The sequence below is a fragment of the Zootoca vivipara genome, chromosome 3 (assembly GCF_965207765.1).
Source record: "Zootoca vivipara chromosome 3, rZooViv2.hap1.1, whole genome shotgun sequence".
NCBI lineage: Eukaryota > Metazoa > Chordata > Lepidosauria > Squamata > Lacertidae > Zootoca > Zootoca vivipara.
This window is the reverse complement of record NC_142586.1, coordinates 104,557,504-104,573,443: the sequence shown is the minus strand read 5'-3', so window position 1 is coordinate 104,573,443 and position 15,940 is coordinate 104,557,504. Positions and strand designations below refer to the sequence as shown.

At 40.4% G+C, this 15,940-nt stretch overlaps 1 protein-coding gene across 3 annotated transcripts in view; it reads right to left on the bottom strand.

Moving 5' to 3' along the window:
• ABHD12 (abhydrolase domain containing 12, lysophospholipase) overlaps positions 1–15,940 on the bottom strand; it is a 29,143-nt gene that overhangs the window by 10,714 nt on the left and 2,489 nt on the right. For all 3 annotated transcript variants that reach the window (XM_035111054.3, XM_088666818.1, XM_088666820.1), the window contains exons 2-6: positions 5,659–5,783; positions 4,607–4,712; positions 2,848–2,967; positions 2,288–2,318; positions 1,861–1,906 (exon numbers count right to left, since the gene is read on the bottom strand). In XM_035111054.3, the coding sequence (XP_034966945.1) occupies positions 1,861–1,906; positions 2,288–2,318; positions 2,848–2,967; positions 4,607–4,712; positions 5,659–5,783 (428 nt within the window). The remainder of the gene's footprint in view (positions 1–1,860; positions 1,907–2,287; positions 2,319–2,847; positions 2,968–4,606; positions 4,713–5,658; positions 5,784–15,940) is intronic.

Sequence of the window (15,940 nt, the reverse complement as noted above, 5' to 3'; positions counted from 1 at the left end):
CTAGAATCTTTTTATTCAGTCTGGTTCTATTACAGCCTGAAATATTCCAAGGCAAACCCTCCAAGAGTTCAACTGTGGGTGTTGAATAATACTGTAAAATGAATGGTACCAATTCAGACTGTACGTGGGAAATGCCATTTGTGAATAGATGAACTCTCTTCAAACAGAACACTAGAACATCAGAAAGGAAGACTCTGGCCCAGTCCTTTGTCTGTTGTCCTGCTTTGCAGTGAATTTTAACAACGCAAATGTTCAAAAATATGAGCCCCCCCCAAAAAAATATTCTGAAGAAGTACAGTCCATTCTACTTTTTACTCTATCAGACTTGTCATTGCTTTCCTGAGGTTTCCACCTAACACTGCTTGAATGCGCACGGAACTAGTTTGAAAAAAGTAGTATTTTTAAACTTTGCCCTTCTTATCCAAGTCTATCGGCTAGGGAAGGGAGAGGAAACAGAAGAACGCCTGCCTGCTGAGAAAGAGTTCAGTCACACCCAGCACTGAATGGCTGCAGGGCAGAGCAGTGAGCTCTGTGCAGCTTCTCTTCTGTCTGCAACAGCTGTCACATTACGTTCGTTAACAAAACCTTGTTCCGTGTTCCCTCAATAAAAGCCATTAGAACTATTAGGACACAGGGCCTTTCAGAGTCACGGGATCATCTCTGTGGAACACCGTTCTCAGCAAGAGTCTAATCCAGGCACCCCCAAACTGCGGCCCTCCAGATGTTTTGGCCTACAACTCCCATGATCCCTAGCTAGCAGGACCAGTGGTCGGGGAAGAAGGGAATTGTAGTCCAAAACATCTGGAGGGCCGAAGTTTGGGGATGCCTGGTCTAATCTAATCCAGCAGGTCTTTATGAAATTATGATTATTGGTTGTTTTAGGAAGTAATGAGGTTTTATCTTTAAAGAGACTGAGTGCCACAGGCTCTGTACAAGTCGTGTTTTAGGACTTTTTTGCATTTTTAAAGTTCTAGTTGTGGTTTTATTGTGAAAATATATAGAAAGCCTATCTTAAGAGGTGAACCTCACTCTAAGATTAAGCCAAAATATGGCTCGGGGCAAAGATACAGGCTTCCCAATCTTGGCTGCTTTCCTCCTCAGTCATTCTGCTGCTGTGCTGAACTAAGTCATGGTTTGGCGTTCCATGTCATCTGAACCTGGGCTTTTGGTTCTGCTGTCTTCCAACAAATGACAAGCTATAATCAAAGTCTGTGCCATGGTTTACAGCACACTGTCTGGAGAGAGCTAAAATATGAGCTGTGGTTCTGACAACATGCTACACCAAACCATGGCTCAGCACAACACAGCAGAAGAAGCAGCAGGAGAAGTTGTGTGTGGCAGTTCCAAAGTGCAGGCACTGTCACACTAAGATATCAATCTCTTACAAATGCAAAAAGGGCTGTTCTGCAGCATCTGTAACAGTGCCAGCTCTACAGATCAAAACGATCAAGTCGTCATATATGAGGCAGGCCAATCTCGCATGTAAACTGGTCCCAAGTTGTTAAGGGCTTTATATGCTAATAGTAGTACCTTGAACAGGGCCCAGTTGCAAATCAGCAACCAGTGTAGATCTCTGAGCACAGGTGTTATTTGGTTACAAGCAAGCATGCTTCAACATTCTGCACTAGCTGCAGCTGCTTGATCTAGTGCAAGGGAAGCCCCACATACAGAGCAGACTGCAGGAATCATTTGGTGAGTGAAGTAAGCAAGGATACAGCCCTAGAAAAGTAATAACATGCCATCTGGATTTTCAAAGAGTTTATGAAGTATCCTATTGACTGATGAATAAAAGTCTAAGAGTTACGATTTGTTAGCATGAGTAACAGATGCCAGTTCAGGACAAAAGAGTAAGAATCTCACCTCGATAATCAAACGTGACCACATGATAACCAAGAGAACTCAAAACCTATAACAGAAGGCAAACAGTCACAATTAAGATTAGGGAGTATTTTAAAAGGACAATAAATTGATACATACTTTCCTGTTAACATAATTCTTCTCCCCAATACTTTTTACAAGGGTAGAGAACACTCAAACAAAACCATTCCAGAACAGGTCTTACCACTTGAGATTCTGTAAAGCACATAAGCAGCCTGAGGTAGTGTCTAAAGATGCATAGCTAGGAGTGTATTACTATTATAGCGCTAGCACTTTATGGCTGTTCCTCACAAAAGCTATAGAAGATAAAGAGAAATACCTCTGGAAGCAAGCTTAGATAGCTAAGCTATTAACAGAATTGCATATAGTAGCATTTAGGTCATTTGACTAATATTACTGCTTTTCTCACCTTGTAAAGTTCCACACGGTGATCCCCTCCTCTATTAAAAGAATTTGGAAAATTACACATTAGTTTTAAAGCCCCAAGACATATGGTTCTGGTACATATTTCCCTGATCTTTCAATACAACTAGGAGGACTTTTTTATTTTAAAGACTAACTAGTTGAGCATGCGTGTGCATGCACACGAAAGCTCATACCAAAATAAAAAATTAGTTGGTCTTTAAGGTGCTACTGAAGCAATGTTTTTATTTTGCTTCGACTCAGACCAACACGGCTACCTACCTGTAACTAGCTGAGCATGGTTCAGTCAAATTAGCACATTGAAGCTGAATGGAATAGTTAAACACATGCAAAAACTGCAATCCTATACCCAGTTAACTGAGAATAAGCCCACTGAATTAAATAGAACATCTCAGTAGAAATGTTTAAGATTGTGCTGTAAGGAACTGCAAGTTAAAGGTGAGCTTGCCTTGCCCTGCCCAGTGACATGACTGGTCCTCACCCAATCTAAACCAAAAGAAAAACAGGTTATCCTGCTTCTCACTCCTTCATTTATCTCTCTCTTACCTAGTACCTGCATTTCCATGTAAGTAAAGAATCACAGGGTGGCTGGAACCCAAAGCATCCTCATACCACAGTTGGTCCTTGCCTTGAGCATCTTTCCATACAGCTGTGGGAACCGTGTGCCTAGAAGGAAATGGGAAATCAGGGGAAAACTGTGACCCTCCCAGGGCGCAAGTCTGGGCAGTATGTACTGAGGTCCTGGGCTGCCCAGAGTTAAAACACAGTTTACGTGGTTTTACGTGACATGTTGACCAAGCAAAAGCATCAACATAGAGGTCAAGTTGAACTAGACATTATACAAGGTGGGGGAGTGAACTAGACATTGGGCTGCAGCAACCCTAGTTTCTTTGTAATGTGTTTTTCTGCCCTCGGTTTCTATGAGAGGTCAGGAAGAACGTACCTGTTCCTCTAGGACAAGCCTTCCATGGTCAAGTGACCATATATGAACATACATGGTCAGCTCACTGGTCTATCTAGCCCAGTATTTGTTTGGTCTGCCTAGCAGCAGCTCTCAGACTGAAGTCCTTCCCAACTGTACCCACCTGAGATCCAATTTAAACTGGAGATGCTGGGGATTGAATCTAAGATTATGCATGTGGGAGGCATGTGCTCTACTACTGAATTTTGACTTCCTATATAAGGAACAACCATCCTGCCAGTTTCAACTATAGAAATATTATTGATCATTTATTAGACTTATCAGTCCCTTGAATATTTACAAACAGGTGACTATCTTTTCAGACAAACACCTACAATTCATATACACATACACAGTAACAACCTTCCCCTCAAGAACTACTGGAAGCTTTGGCAGCACACTAACAGCAAAACAAAGTAGTTTTGGGCTGCTCCAAATCGCAAAAGTTGTTGTGTTTGCAGTTAATAGCTTTTCACTATAATGTGGGGCACATTAGTATCTGAAGTACTGTATATAGTTGTATCACTCAGCGAGCAGTTATGGCAGTTCTCACAGAAGGAAAATGAAGAAACCAGACACAGGCAGAAAAACTCAGGCAGAGAATTTAAAATTGGTTGCTGCAAGAGATCTTACAACATGGTGATTTACCGTACCATAAATCAAATGTACTCACTCATATTAATCATGCACCTCAGAAAAAAAACAATGACATGAAAAGTCACTTGAGGCTTAAGTTTTTCTCCATGAGCTAGAACAAGACTTCTTCATTTCAGTTAAAAGATAAATCACCACTGAGTTTTGATTAACAATATTTCAGTTGACAAACGTTTTTTGCCATCTAGTTTTGTAAATTTTCATTTGTTTTGATTATTATAGCTCAACACAAAATCAAAGAACTAAGTTGCTCTAGGACCCAACACAGGCACTATTACAAAAAAATTAACAAAGGCAAGCTGCTCCAAGGCAATCACCTTTTCACCTTCTTTATTTGTGCCCTGGAGCAATCCCACATCATGTTGATTCACTTTCTTAGGTCTTCTCTAAAACATGACCTTCAACATTACAGAACTAAACTTTCAGCTTTGTATCACCAGTCTTCATTGCATTTTGGTCTAATTGCTCAATTTAGTTTAGCTGCAGCCCAGAGAACAGTGTACCTTTCAGAAGAAAACACTGCATTCCCAGCAGCAAACTATACACTCCCACACAAGGGAAAAGCAACAATTGCAGGAGTTTGCATGGTGTTACTGAAAGCTGTCTCAACAAAGGGATCAAAAGCACAGCCTCTTTACATATGCTAAAAAGGACTCCAGTGGATAATGGGAGTGGCAAAGCTTTCCTTACCAGACTCCAATTGTCACATCTTCTTCTGGTTGTAGGTAGTAGTTGCAGGTGTGGTTCAAACCTTGGTCCTGAGGCTTTTTCAAGTCTATGAAGTAGGGTACTCTCACTGAGAAAGAAAATAAATATCAGTTTTACATTCCGTTTACCTACTGCTTGAGACCAAACACCCTTCACCAAAAAAATAATTTTAATACAGAACCTCATAATGGTTATTGCACTAAAATTAAAATGCATTGGCGATGGCATTTTCAAATTTCATGAAAGAAGTGTACTTATTAATTGTAATGGTTTATTGTCAAAACAGATACCAAATTGGCTGCCCTATCTCCAAGAATCAGAACAGATAATTTAAAAATATTATTTCAAAAATCCTGGACCTAAATTTGAAGGGCAGAATGGAGGACAGTTTGAAAGACAGTGCCACTACCTGTAACTAGTGCCACTAAGTGACAGTTTTCCCATTCTGTATATGAAACATTTGAGAAAATTGACAGTGAACTTTCTACTATCAGGCAGGCACAGATTTTAGAATATGATCATACCAAGCACAACATGGAAGATGTCACTAAAGAGAGCAGGCAGGGAACAATTGCTTTTTCACTAACTGGTACTAGAACATTCCCTGCAGATGCTAACAAACAAACAAAATTTCCAGGCAGCATCAAGCTTTTTCTCTATCAGCACTTCATGAGCAAGTAATGAAATACAGGCAGATGCTAACAAACATAGATCTTGGTATTCTTTTCATTCTTTCTTTCTATCTATCTATCAATCATTATATAAAATCCAACACTGGATTTTACTGCTAGGAACAGCAATGGAGATTAAGTTGCATGTGACTATGCAAAAGGATTGCAGATCCTAATTTTATATTCTCATATGCATATGATAGGAGAGTTATCATGCACACAAGTTGGAAAAGCTAGAGTGTAAAGGAGAGCCTAGGTGGTGTCTTTTGTATAAAAAAACTAGGAACTTGTGTATTAAAATGTCCGCATGGTTTTAAGACACACAGAAAGAGGGTGGGGGAGAGAGAAAAGCAGGATTCTTACCAAAATTTAGGAAGACAAGCTTTGCCTGAATAGCGGGACAAAGTTTTACTAGAAATGGAATGGCTATGTACACTCCCAACAACCAGATTACTACCTTCCGCAATCGAAACCACATTCCATGTCTCCTGTAAAAGAGGAGGGGAAAATATAATTTCACACTACATTCAAGACACTTGTGAAGCAAGATCCACTCTGCCAGGAATATAGTGGGTACTATCATAGAACTGTCAGGTGGCGCTGTGGGTTAAACCACAGAGTCTAGGGCTTGCTGATCTAGCAGTTCGAAAGCACATCAAAGTGCAAGTAGATAAATAGGGACTGCTCCGGCGGGAAGGTAAACGGCGTTTCCATGCACTGCTCTGGTTCGCCAGAAGCAGCTTTGTCATGCTGGCCTCATGACCCAGAAGCTGTCTGCGGACAAACGCCGCCTCCCTCGGCCTATAGAGCGAGATGAGCGCCGCAACCCCAGAGTCGGACACAACTTTACCTGATGGTCAGGGGCCCCTTTACCTTTATCATAGAACTGTAGAGTTGCCGCTGAAAGTTCAGGCTACTTCCATGCTCAAATACATAGCTATAGTCATCTGTTTTTAAACATGTATTGTTAACATTAATAGCTTCCCGTTTTTCTAAGCACAGCATAGACAGTTCCAGAGTTGAGGATACTTCTATTATTTATACATTGCCATCACTTTACATGGCCCCTTGAAAAGAGTTGCACACAGAGTGTTCTTGACCAGGGAGCTTAAAAATTACGCTGACAGGAAGATGCAGAAGGCAAGAGTAATAAGAGATGAAGGGAGGCGTCTCTTTAAAATGTAGGGGGGAAGCGAGAGAGATTTCCTGATCTGTCAGTGTCATGAGCTGCTTGCCAAGTGTCTAGAAATGGAGCTTACTCTTATGCATGCCAAGCTAGTTGCATAGTTCTTTAGCTTCAGGTAAAGAAAGCCAAGGACAAGAGGCTTAGTCCACATTTTCCCATAGAGGAGTTGACTGCCAAAACACAGATGGATCTAAGAAGTCATGGAAGCTTCAGAGTCATCCCAAGACCTTAACCAGCAAGTGTTTGGGGGGGGAGCTTCTTTCTATATGGTGGCTGCAGTCAAACTTAGCTCATTGCGACTTCTGTGAGCTTGCAAACAGACGCATTTGTGAAGGTGTTTAAGGGGCACGCCCAGAGTACTGTGTCTCGGTGTGCCTAGGACTAAGAGACATGGAGGGCAAGGGAGCTGCTGCAGTGACCTGCAACACCTGTGCCATGTTTGTTTTTGTGCCGGAGAACATGTAACAATAACACAAGTATTTTAGTATTTTGTAAAATATCAGAAAGGGGAATGTTCAGGCAGGTAGAAAATACACAGAAAAGCATCATCAGAACTGAAGTGTAGGTTTGTTGCTAAAAAGCCATCTTAAACCCATTTCATATCCCCATGATATCCTCTAATACAGGTATGCTTGTCCCCCTTATATGACAGGTAGGGAATCTTTTTTCAGCAGAGAGCTGCATTCTCTTACAGGCAACTATCAGATGACATGCCAATGCTAGGTGCGGCCAGAGCAACCAATGTAAATTTTTCTTTGTACAGTAAGATCATTTCTGCACACACCCTTTTCTATTGTCCATCCAGGCAATCACAAGCATTGTCCTAGTTCGAGGACCTATTCCAGCCATTCAAGGAGGGTGGCAAAGCAGGGCTGGTGAGGGCAAAGCCCCAAGAATCAGACAGAGAGGCTTGGAGGGTTACAGTTGTCCCCCAGAGCTGAGGTTGCCCTTGAGTGCCTTACATGCACCACACATTCTGATTCTACTTCTTGCCTATGGAAAGCATGAGGAGGAGCTCAATAACCATAAAGCCTATAATAAATGACAGGACTGACCAGTTTTGCTCACCTGCAAGGATGGGCAAACCTGACAAATCCTCTTGTTAAATGGTGAACTGATCCCTAGCAGATGCCACACAGCTCATTAACCCTAGAGATTCTTGTGGAACCAAGTATTTAAGGAACTAGCATTTTACTACGGCAAGTCCAACTCCTACCTGCATGACTTGGGTGGTTTAGTACATTCCACTCATTGTGGTTTGTATATGAAGCTGCCTATATGATCCCTGGTGTCATACAACCAGATGAAAACCTAGATTCTTGATACTTGGGTCCTATGGCAAGTTTATCCTATATGAGACCATTCCCAATTTGGCACTGTGTTTTGGGAACAGAACAATAAATTACAGTAGGAGTCTTTAGAATATAAACATGCAATCATGAATGACTGGGAAGGTAATGGGTTTTTGGGGTGTGGTTTTGTTTTGTTTTTGCTTTACATGGGACAATTCCTCTATAGAATAGCACAGAGGTTCCCAACTTTTGGGGGGGGGTCCAGGTGCCCATTTGGATATCTAAGCAGCACAAAAGGCCCATTTCTCAGACAAAACCATGCCAACCCATCCATCAACTGACCTCACTTGTCATGTCACTGGTGGGTGGGGTTAAATCTTGACTGGCTGCATGTGCCTGTTTCCAGGAAGGAGCAGGGGCACACAGCCAAAGCAGAAGGATTTAACCCCCCCCCCATCAGCTGGATTGCTAGCAGAATGAATTGGTGGGTGTGGGAGAACTATGTATATCACCTTCAACTCCTTGAAGGAAAAGGAAGATACAATTCAAATATTATATACTTTGCTGAACAGTTTCAAAAGCATTCAAACTGTATTTATAAACAATCATTCATAAAACTTACAATAATACTAAATCCTGCTATGGCTTATTTTATGACTACGTCTTAAAATATGAGAAACAGGGTATCTTAAACATGCCAACCTAGCAGTTCGAAAGCACGTCAAAATGCAAGTAGATAAATAGGAACCACTACAGCGGGAACGTAAACGGTGTTTCCATGTGCTGCTCTGGTTTCCCAGAAGCGGCTTTGTCATGCTGGCCACATGACCTGGAAGCTATACGCCGGCTCCCTCGGCCAATAATGCGAGATGAGCGCGCAACCCCAGAGTCGGGTCATGACTGGACCTAATGGTCAGGGGTCCCTTTACCCTTAAACATGGAATATTTAGCACCTCCAAGAAAGGTTATAGCAAAACAGACACACTTTCAGGGGCACAATCCTCTGAGAGGCAGGATCTGACAGCCTCTGATTTTCAAGGAGACCACCACTGGGTAATTGTTATCTTACTAGCAGGTAGAGGCAGCTAGACTCATTATGAAAGAGTATGGAAGAGCACAACGTAACCCTCTCCACCAGTTCATGTATTCCTAAAGATTTGGATTACTTTCCTCACCAGACCTCTGCTTCCTCAAAAACAACCTTTCAGGCTTCTCTTCCTCTTCCCCTTCCAAAATTCCATTATATAACCCACACCTCCCCCAGCTGCATTCCATTTACAGTACAATACTTTAATTGGAGGATGGACTACTCATGAGTAAGCAGATGCTCTGGCAGCGTCTTCCTCCCTTCACCCACAGAAACCTTTTTCTGGGCTGCCTCATCTAATTATTGCAAGTAGTAACCATTAATGCAACATTTATACCAAATTATCAGGGCAGTATCTGTTTAAAAATGGATCCAGGACAGATGTTCAGTATCATTGTTCATCAATAACCAGAACCACTACTATGATGCTGCTGGGTTTTTAATATTATTAATTATTAATTATTATTATTATTGGCATAAACAGGGAGTGTGACTGAAGTCTCTTTCATAGAACTTCTTTTTAAACAGAAGAGGGCATCAGATCTTAATCAATTTTCCCCTGGGGAAAAGTACTGCAATAAAGCAAACAGTTCCTTTTCTGATTGTGCAACGGTTGGAAAAAGTTTTTACACTTGGTATATTTTAGATTTGCCCAAGCTAAATTATTAAGAGCAGTCACGAGACAAATTCAAAAGTTAGCTTTTTTAAAAAACTGCATTTTAAGTAACAATGGGAATAATTCACAAAGGAGGAGAATGGGGGAAAACAGGAAGAGAAACCAGTCACAGTCATATGACTACCAGTGCAGCTTTGCTGCTCAAGTAGTTTGCAGATAAGGGCTCATGCTTCTATTAAGTATTTGCAGACATTTCTGCTTTGTGCTGAAGTACAAAACCAGCTAGAAATAGGTTTTCGTTCACGAGCTGCTTCTGTGATAGAGGCTCAAGATAAATATAACTTTCAGTTTAATGCAAAAATGTGGAACTAGGGGCAAAAGGGCTTCTCCTCAGAAATTCAATCTTTGAAATATTTTTCAACCTATTGTAAAAGTCAATGTGTCCACTAAGAATGCAATCTATAATGCACATGCTATACTTCCTTTATTGTTGCAGCCTGCCAGTTGTAAAAAATACTGACTTAGCAGGATTTGGGGTTCTTCTGCAATTACATCTTATGACTCCGTTACCTTTAGTGTCTATAAGCTATATTTATTGGTCACTTTTTTACTAAGGTAACTCAAAGTAACTTACTGGTAGAATAAATACATAACACACACATACATAAAAAAAATTCCTTCAGTAGCACCTTAAAGACCAACTAAGTTTTTATTTTGGTATGAGCTTTCGTGTGCATGCACACTTCACACGAAAGCTCATACCAAAATAAAAACTTAGTTGGTCTTTAAGGTGCTACTGAAGGAATTTTTTTATTTTACTTTGACCCAGACCAACACGGCTACCTACCTGTAACCACACACATACATGCAATCTATAATGCACATGCTATACTTCCCTTATTGTTGCAGCCTGCCGGTTGTAAAAAATACTGACTTAGCAGTATTTGAGCAATTAATTCGTATAATTAAGATTCTCTTGCATACAAACACAGGTGAATTACTTATCCTAAGAGACTAATGAATGTCAAATCTATTAGGCATTGTTAATAACAAAGTAAATACTGTATACAGATTCTGAATAAACCAGGAGTTCGTGCACACTATTAGTGTACAACACAGCATTTTATCTTTAAACTATGCTTGAAGTCATAGCTCAGCAGTGCAGAGCAAACTCTTTGTACAGTATCTCACTTGCTTTTCCAGTTACATGTTTCCATCTTGCGAGAACTGCTGCTACAGAGAATAAATACATAGCTAAAGCTGCAATCCTAACCTCACTTACCAGGAGTAAACTCTGCTGAAATCAGTAAGACTTATGGTACTTCTGAACAGACAGAGTTGTGATTGTACTGTAAGGGGACAAATGGTCTGATTCAGTATAAACAACTTTATACATATATATTCAGATCAGGCAGCTAGTTTATAACATACAGTAATTTTAAATAGTGTGTTAAGCACATGCTCTGCAGCATCACAACTACACACACATACACTATTCCTACTGGTATTCAATTATTATTTGTTTCTTTTTGGAGGGCACAAGATCCTGCTGTGACAACTCAAATGGTGGCAGAAAGATTTCTCACTACTGAGCTGAGAACTGCCTAACCTCAAAGCCACCCATCACCATCATCCTGATCTCTCACAATCTTCCACTGGCTGCATGAAGGAATAAGGAGGTGGGACGAGAACCAGAGTTCCATAGGCAATATAAAAGGACCTGGCTGTGTATTCATATTAATCTCTATTTGTCATTGGACTCTGGCCCGAGATGAACCAGACTGTCTGTTGTACACCTACCTACCTACCTACCTCTGACCCCAGTTTCCAGGTTACTGAGTCCTGTCAGGCTATTAACTAAGACTTTGACTCATCAAACAGCTATCATTACCTTCTAGTATTTAACACCCACTCCCTATTATGATTTGAATCTTATTTCATAAATCAACCTTTTGCCTTGTGACTCAGACCTAAACCTTGGTCTTGTGCCAGACAGATAAGCCATCCCTTATAGATCAGCAGTCAGGCATGCCAATCTGCCAAAACCACAGAGAACCTAAGACCTATAGGACATCTTAATCTAGCCTTGCAAACCAGCCTGTAATACACACTAGTCCACAAACACCTATATTAGTCAGTATGACCTAAAAGAGAAAGGGTGCCAGCCATTGTAACAGTTCTCTGCCAAGAGTAAACTTTGGCCCCAGAGGAACCTAAGAATTGGCTCCAAGCAAGTTTCCTGGGGAGGACCGGGACTCATTTTGGATTTAAAGGTGAGTATGTATTACCAAAATGCATGGGATGCCAAAGTGGGCTTCGATGAAGACCAGCTGGCTCCTCCCATTACCACTTTCCTGCCCAAACAGGATATGCACCCTTAAAATCCTATTTCTGACCCCAAAGATCCTTTTGTTGCTAAAAGATCATAAGTGAAGGAAGAATTGGGCTTCCCTGTGCTTTTGTGCATCTGTTACTGATGATCTAGCTCAGTATCATCTGCCTGACTGGAAGTGGCTCTCTGGGGTCCCAGACAAGTGTTTCCATCAGCCTTGATACTAGGGATTGAACCTGGAAACTCCTGCATGCAAAGCATGCTGCCCTGCAAGACACCTATTGTCTCTGTTCCAAATAACAATTGCTTTAGCTATTTAAAGCCCTTTGCACAAACAATGAATAATTACTCCCAATGGTGGCAGCAACTATGACACTTTGGGGATGGAGAAACAGACTGTAGGGAATAGTTTAAGATTTATTTTTCCTTTTGGCTCATCTTCAGCAGCCAAAGGACTTTGTTGTCTAGTCTTTGTGTGTCCACAAGTCAAAACAGTGTAAAATGAAGACTTAGCATCTAGATTTTCTTAATTGCATGTAAACCCTGTAGAAATAATAAAACAACGTAACGTTGTAAAATGGAGACACTTTGGGGCATATCTTAATTGCACGTGAACAAAAATATTAGTGTTATTGCTACAGATGACAACTTACAGAGCAACATAAGCAAAAAGTAGGGTCTCCCAAGGAACAACAACCTAAATCTTAACAGTAAAGGTAAAGGTACCCCTGACCATTAGGTCCAGTCACGGACAACTCTGGGGTTGCGGCGCTCATCTCGCTCTATAGGCCGAGGGAGCCGGCATTTGTCCCCAGACAGCTTCCCGGTCATGTGGCCAGCATGACTAAAAGGAACACTCAGAATACAAAATGATATAACAAAGCCTGCCAAATGCATAGAAACAAAGAAGTATTGAAAAACAGATATATACACACCCTCAGCGTCATATGAAAAAAACACTCCATCTGTATCATAGAAACAAGTTTTTGAGCCCCTAAAGTAATATAATAAATAGTTTACTGTAACCTCATCTCAAGCATATCAAATTTGCTTCCTTTATTTCACTCTAAACTATAAAGCTGATCAAGCTGTATTGCCAGCTCCATGAACACATTAACAGTATATTTTTGGAGGACAAGGTAAACAAAAGGCATGGCCAAAAACAAGCTATATACATAAATGATGCACCTACATGATACAAAGGACCTTGTAGAATGTAATATACTGATTTCATAGAAAGGAAGTATCCAGTCTTCACGACTGGGAAAATAAAAACGTGATAGCAAAACATACTAAAGGATATGAAGGCAACTGGAAAGATTAAAAGTCCATAGTTTTTGAAACTAATGATTTAAGAGCCTGCTGATTTTTCAAAAGGCTGGCTCAAATTTCTCATATGAGGAAAATATCTAAATACAATATTGTGAGAAGCAACATCTCTGCCAATTGTAGTTTGTCATCAACAAGTTGGTAAGATTTTTGTAAATTGCAGGTTAGCTACAAGTAATGCATGCAAAGCTGTGCCCGACATAGTATATTATTCCAGATATGATCTTCAGCACCAAACATATTTTCCTCCTCTCCTACATTACAGCAAGGGGAGGACGACAGAGAAATAGTCATCACAGAAGCACAGGAAAGCCCAAGTTTCTTAGAAAAATATGCAGTTAACAAGTAGCCTACGAAGAGGAGGTGGAAAGGCTTGAGGGCAAACAACAACAGCATTCTGAAGGACTTTTATATCTTGTAAAAATCAAGTTTCAAATACTGTGCCAGATCATTACTGTGGTTGATTTCAAAGCCATTCATTCAGTAATCCTACCACTACGCATGCATTTGTTTATACATTTGTTTTTCCAGCAGCAGGTTCAGCTATGATATGAGTACCGGACTTCTTAAGAAAGTTTTCCACTATAGATTGCATTAAAAAGATCACTTACGGGGTTTTTTAATGACCTCTGTACTTCACTGTAATACAATGAAAAAGTGCACACAAGTAAGCTATAGAAGGCTAAGTACAGAACAATTCAAGCTACCAGTACTTAATGGCTGTGTCTACACAAAAAAGGATTTGGGTTCAGAGAACAAGCTTCAATGAGTCTTGGGACAGTACTCTCTTCTCCTTCTCCAGTATGGTTTCAAGATCAGAAGCTTCTGCTTCCTTTTTAGATTAACCAGCAGTTCAGTGTGTTGCCCAAACCCTAAACGGTGGCTAATTTTAACTATGGCTGGTTGAAATAAGCAAGCTTCATAAATTAGTTTGGCGCTACCTTTTTGAACCAGTTTCTTTGGGTTCAAATAACAGAGGTTGTAGGAAGTCATCCTCATGGATACACCAGAGGAAGAGGGGAGAGCAAACAAGTCTAAGGCTCTTTGTGGCTTTTTCTCGTAACACTAAACTATGGTTTAGCGTTACATCCGAACCACCCCATTATTTATACTGATGCCAAACTCTGATCAGTGTCAGACTGAGATAATGAGACTCAAAAATAAGATAGTTTAACAGGGTTGATTGGCAAATAAGGTATAGAAAGCTCAATGGTACAAAGGGAATGTAAAATAACAAAAAATAATTTACATCTCCAGTAGAAAAGTATCCCAAGACTTTACTGACTTTACCGAAGCATGTGAAACACATGCTTCACAAACCTTTTAAAGCCCAGATTCCATTTCCAGTTAAAGTTCCACAGAAAGCATCTCCGAAAGAGAATTCTGACACTGCTTTTAAGAGTAGACATTAGTGGACTAATGGATTGACTCTGATAAAGCAATTTATATATATCTAGATTTTAAAAATAGTTGAACCTCCACTCATTTTAAAGCATACTATCTTATTGCACATGGGTAGCGCTGTGGTCTAAACCACAGAGCCTAGGGTTTGCCGATCAGAAGATCAGCGATTCCAATCCCCGCAATGGGATGAGCTCCCTTTGTTCAGTCCCAGCTCCTGCCCACCTAGCAGTTTGAAAGCACTTCAAAGTGCAAGTAGATAAATAGGTACCGCTCCGGCGGGAAGGTAAACAGCGTTTCCGTGTGCTGCTCTGGTTCGCCAGAGCATGCTGGCCACATGACCCAGAAGCTGTCTGAGGACAAACGCCAGCTCCCTTGGCCTATAGAGCGAGATGAGCGCCGCAACCCCAGAGTCGTCCGCAACTGGACCTAATGTCAGGGGTACCTTTACCTTTATCTTATTGCACAGGGAAAGCTCCAAGATGTCTTCCATGGACTAAATGAGGCAAAACTATATTCACATTTCAGGATTACACATAAGCCTATACACCAATTTATAAAAGCAGGAAAGGTTCACCAAGCAATTCCAAAATAAAATTGAAATAAATTGGTCTCAAAATTAAAAATCCAGAAAGGAAAAACTTGGAAATCTGTTTGAGGGAATATTTAAATCTTTTTTATTATTATTTAGCAAAGGCAGTATTATAAATATTTTAAATAAATAAAATATTTATGGTGTTTCTGCTTTAAGTATTCATTGTTAACAATGCCTGAACTCAAAGAGGAATTGAAACAGAAAATTTACAACAGCATAATGAATTCCATTCATACCAGAAGCAAAGAAACCTTAGAACCAACTTGGTAAACGTAAAAGAAACCTGAGAGAATTGTCCTGAAACAGCTCTGAAATTGTCAGTTATTAAAGACCAATTTAAAATAAAAACTACAAATCAACACAGCCACAAGAAAAGCTAAAAATACAAAATTAAAACTTAACCTATCCATTCAACACACACTCTAATGACCTACAAATGCAAACATGAGACTCTTTAGTAGGTAGAAAAATGCTAAATGTGTTGGCACCAGGAATTATTTCACTGCAAAGACACTCCACGATCAGGGTACCACTAGATTAGGCCCTTCTGTGCATCACCACATATTGTGCACCTGCCACTGGTGGATCCCAGAAAAATGACTCCTCTACACATTATGACTCTTTTGTACATATATGAAGCTTATAATCCTATGTGACTGAGAAGTAAGTTCCATTGAACTCAGTGCTGCTTACTTCCAAGTAAACATGTAGTGGATTGCACTGTATGTTCTTCAAGTGCTTATTGAGTGATAATTTCATTTGTTGAGAAGTGATCTTTGCGTGAAAAATTCTTAGATTTCTCCACAC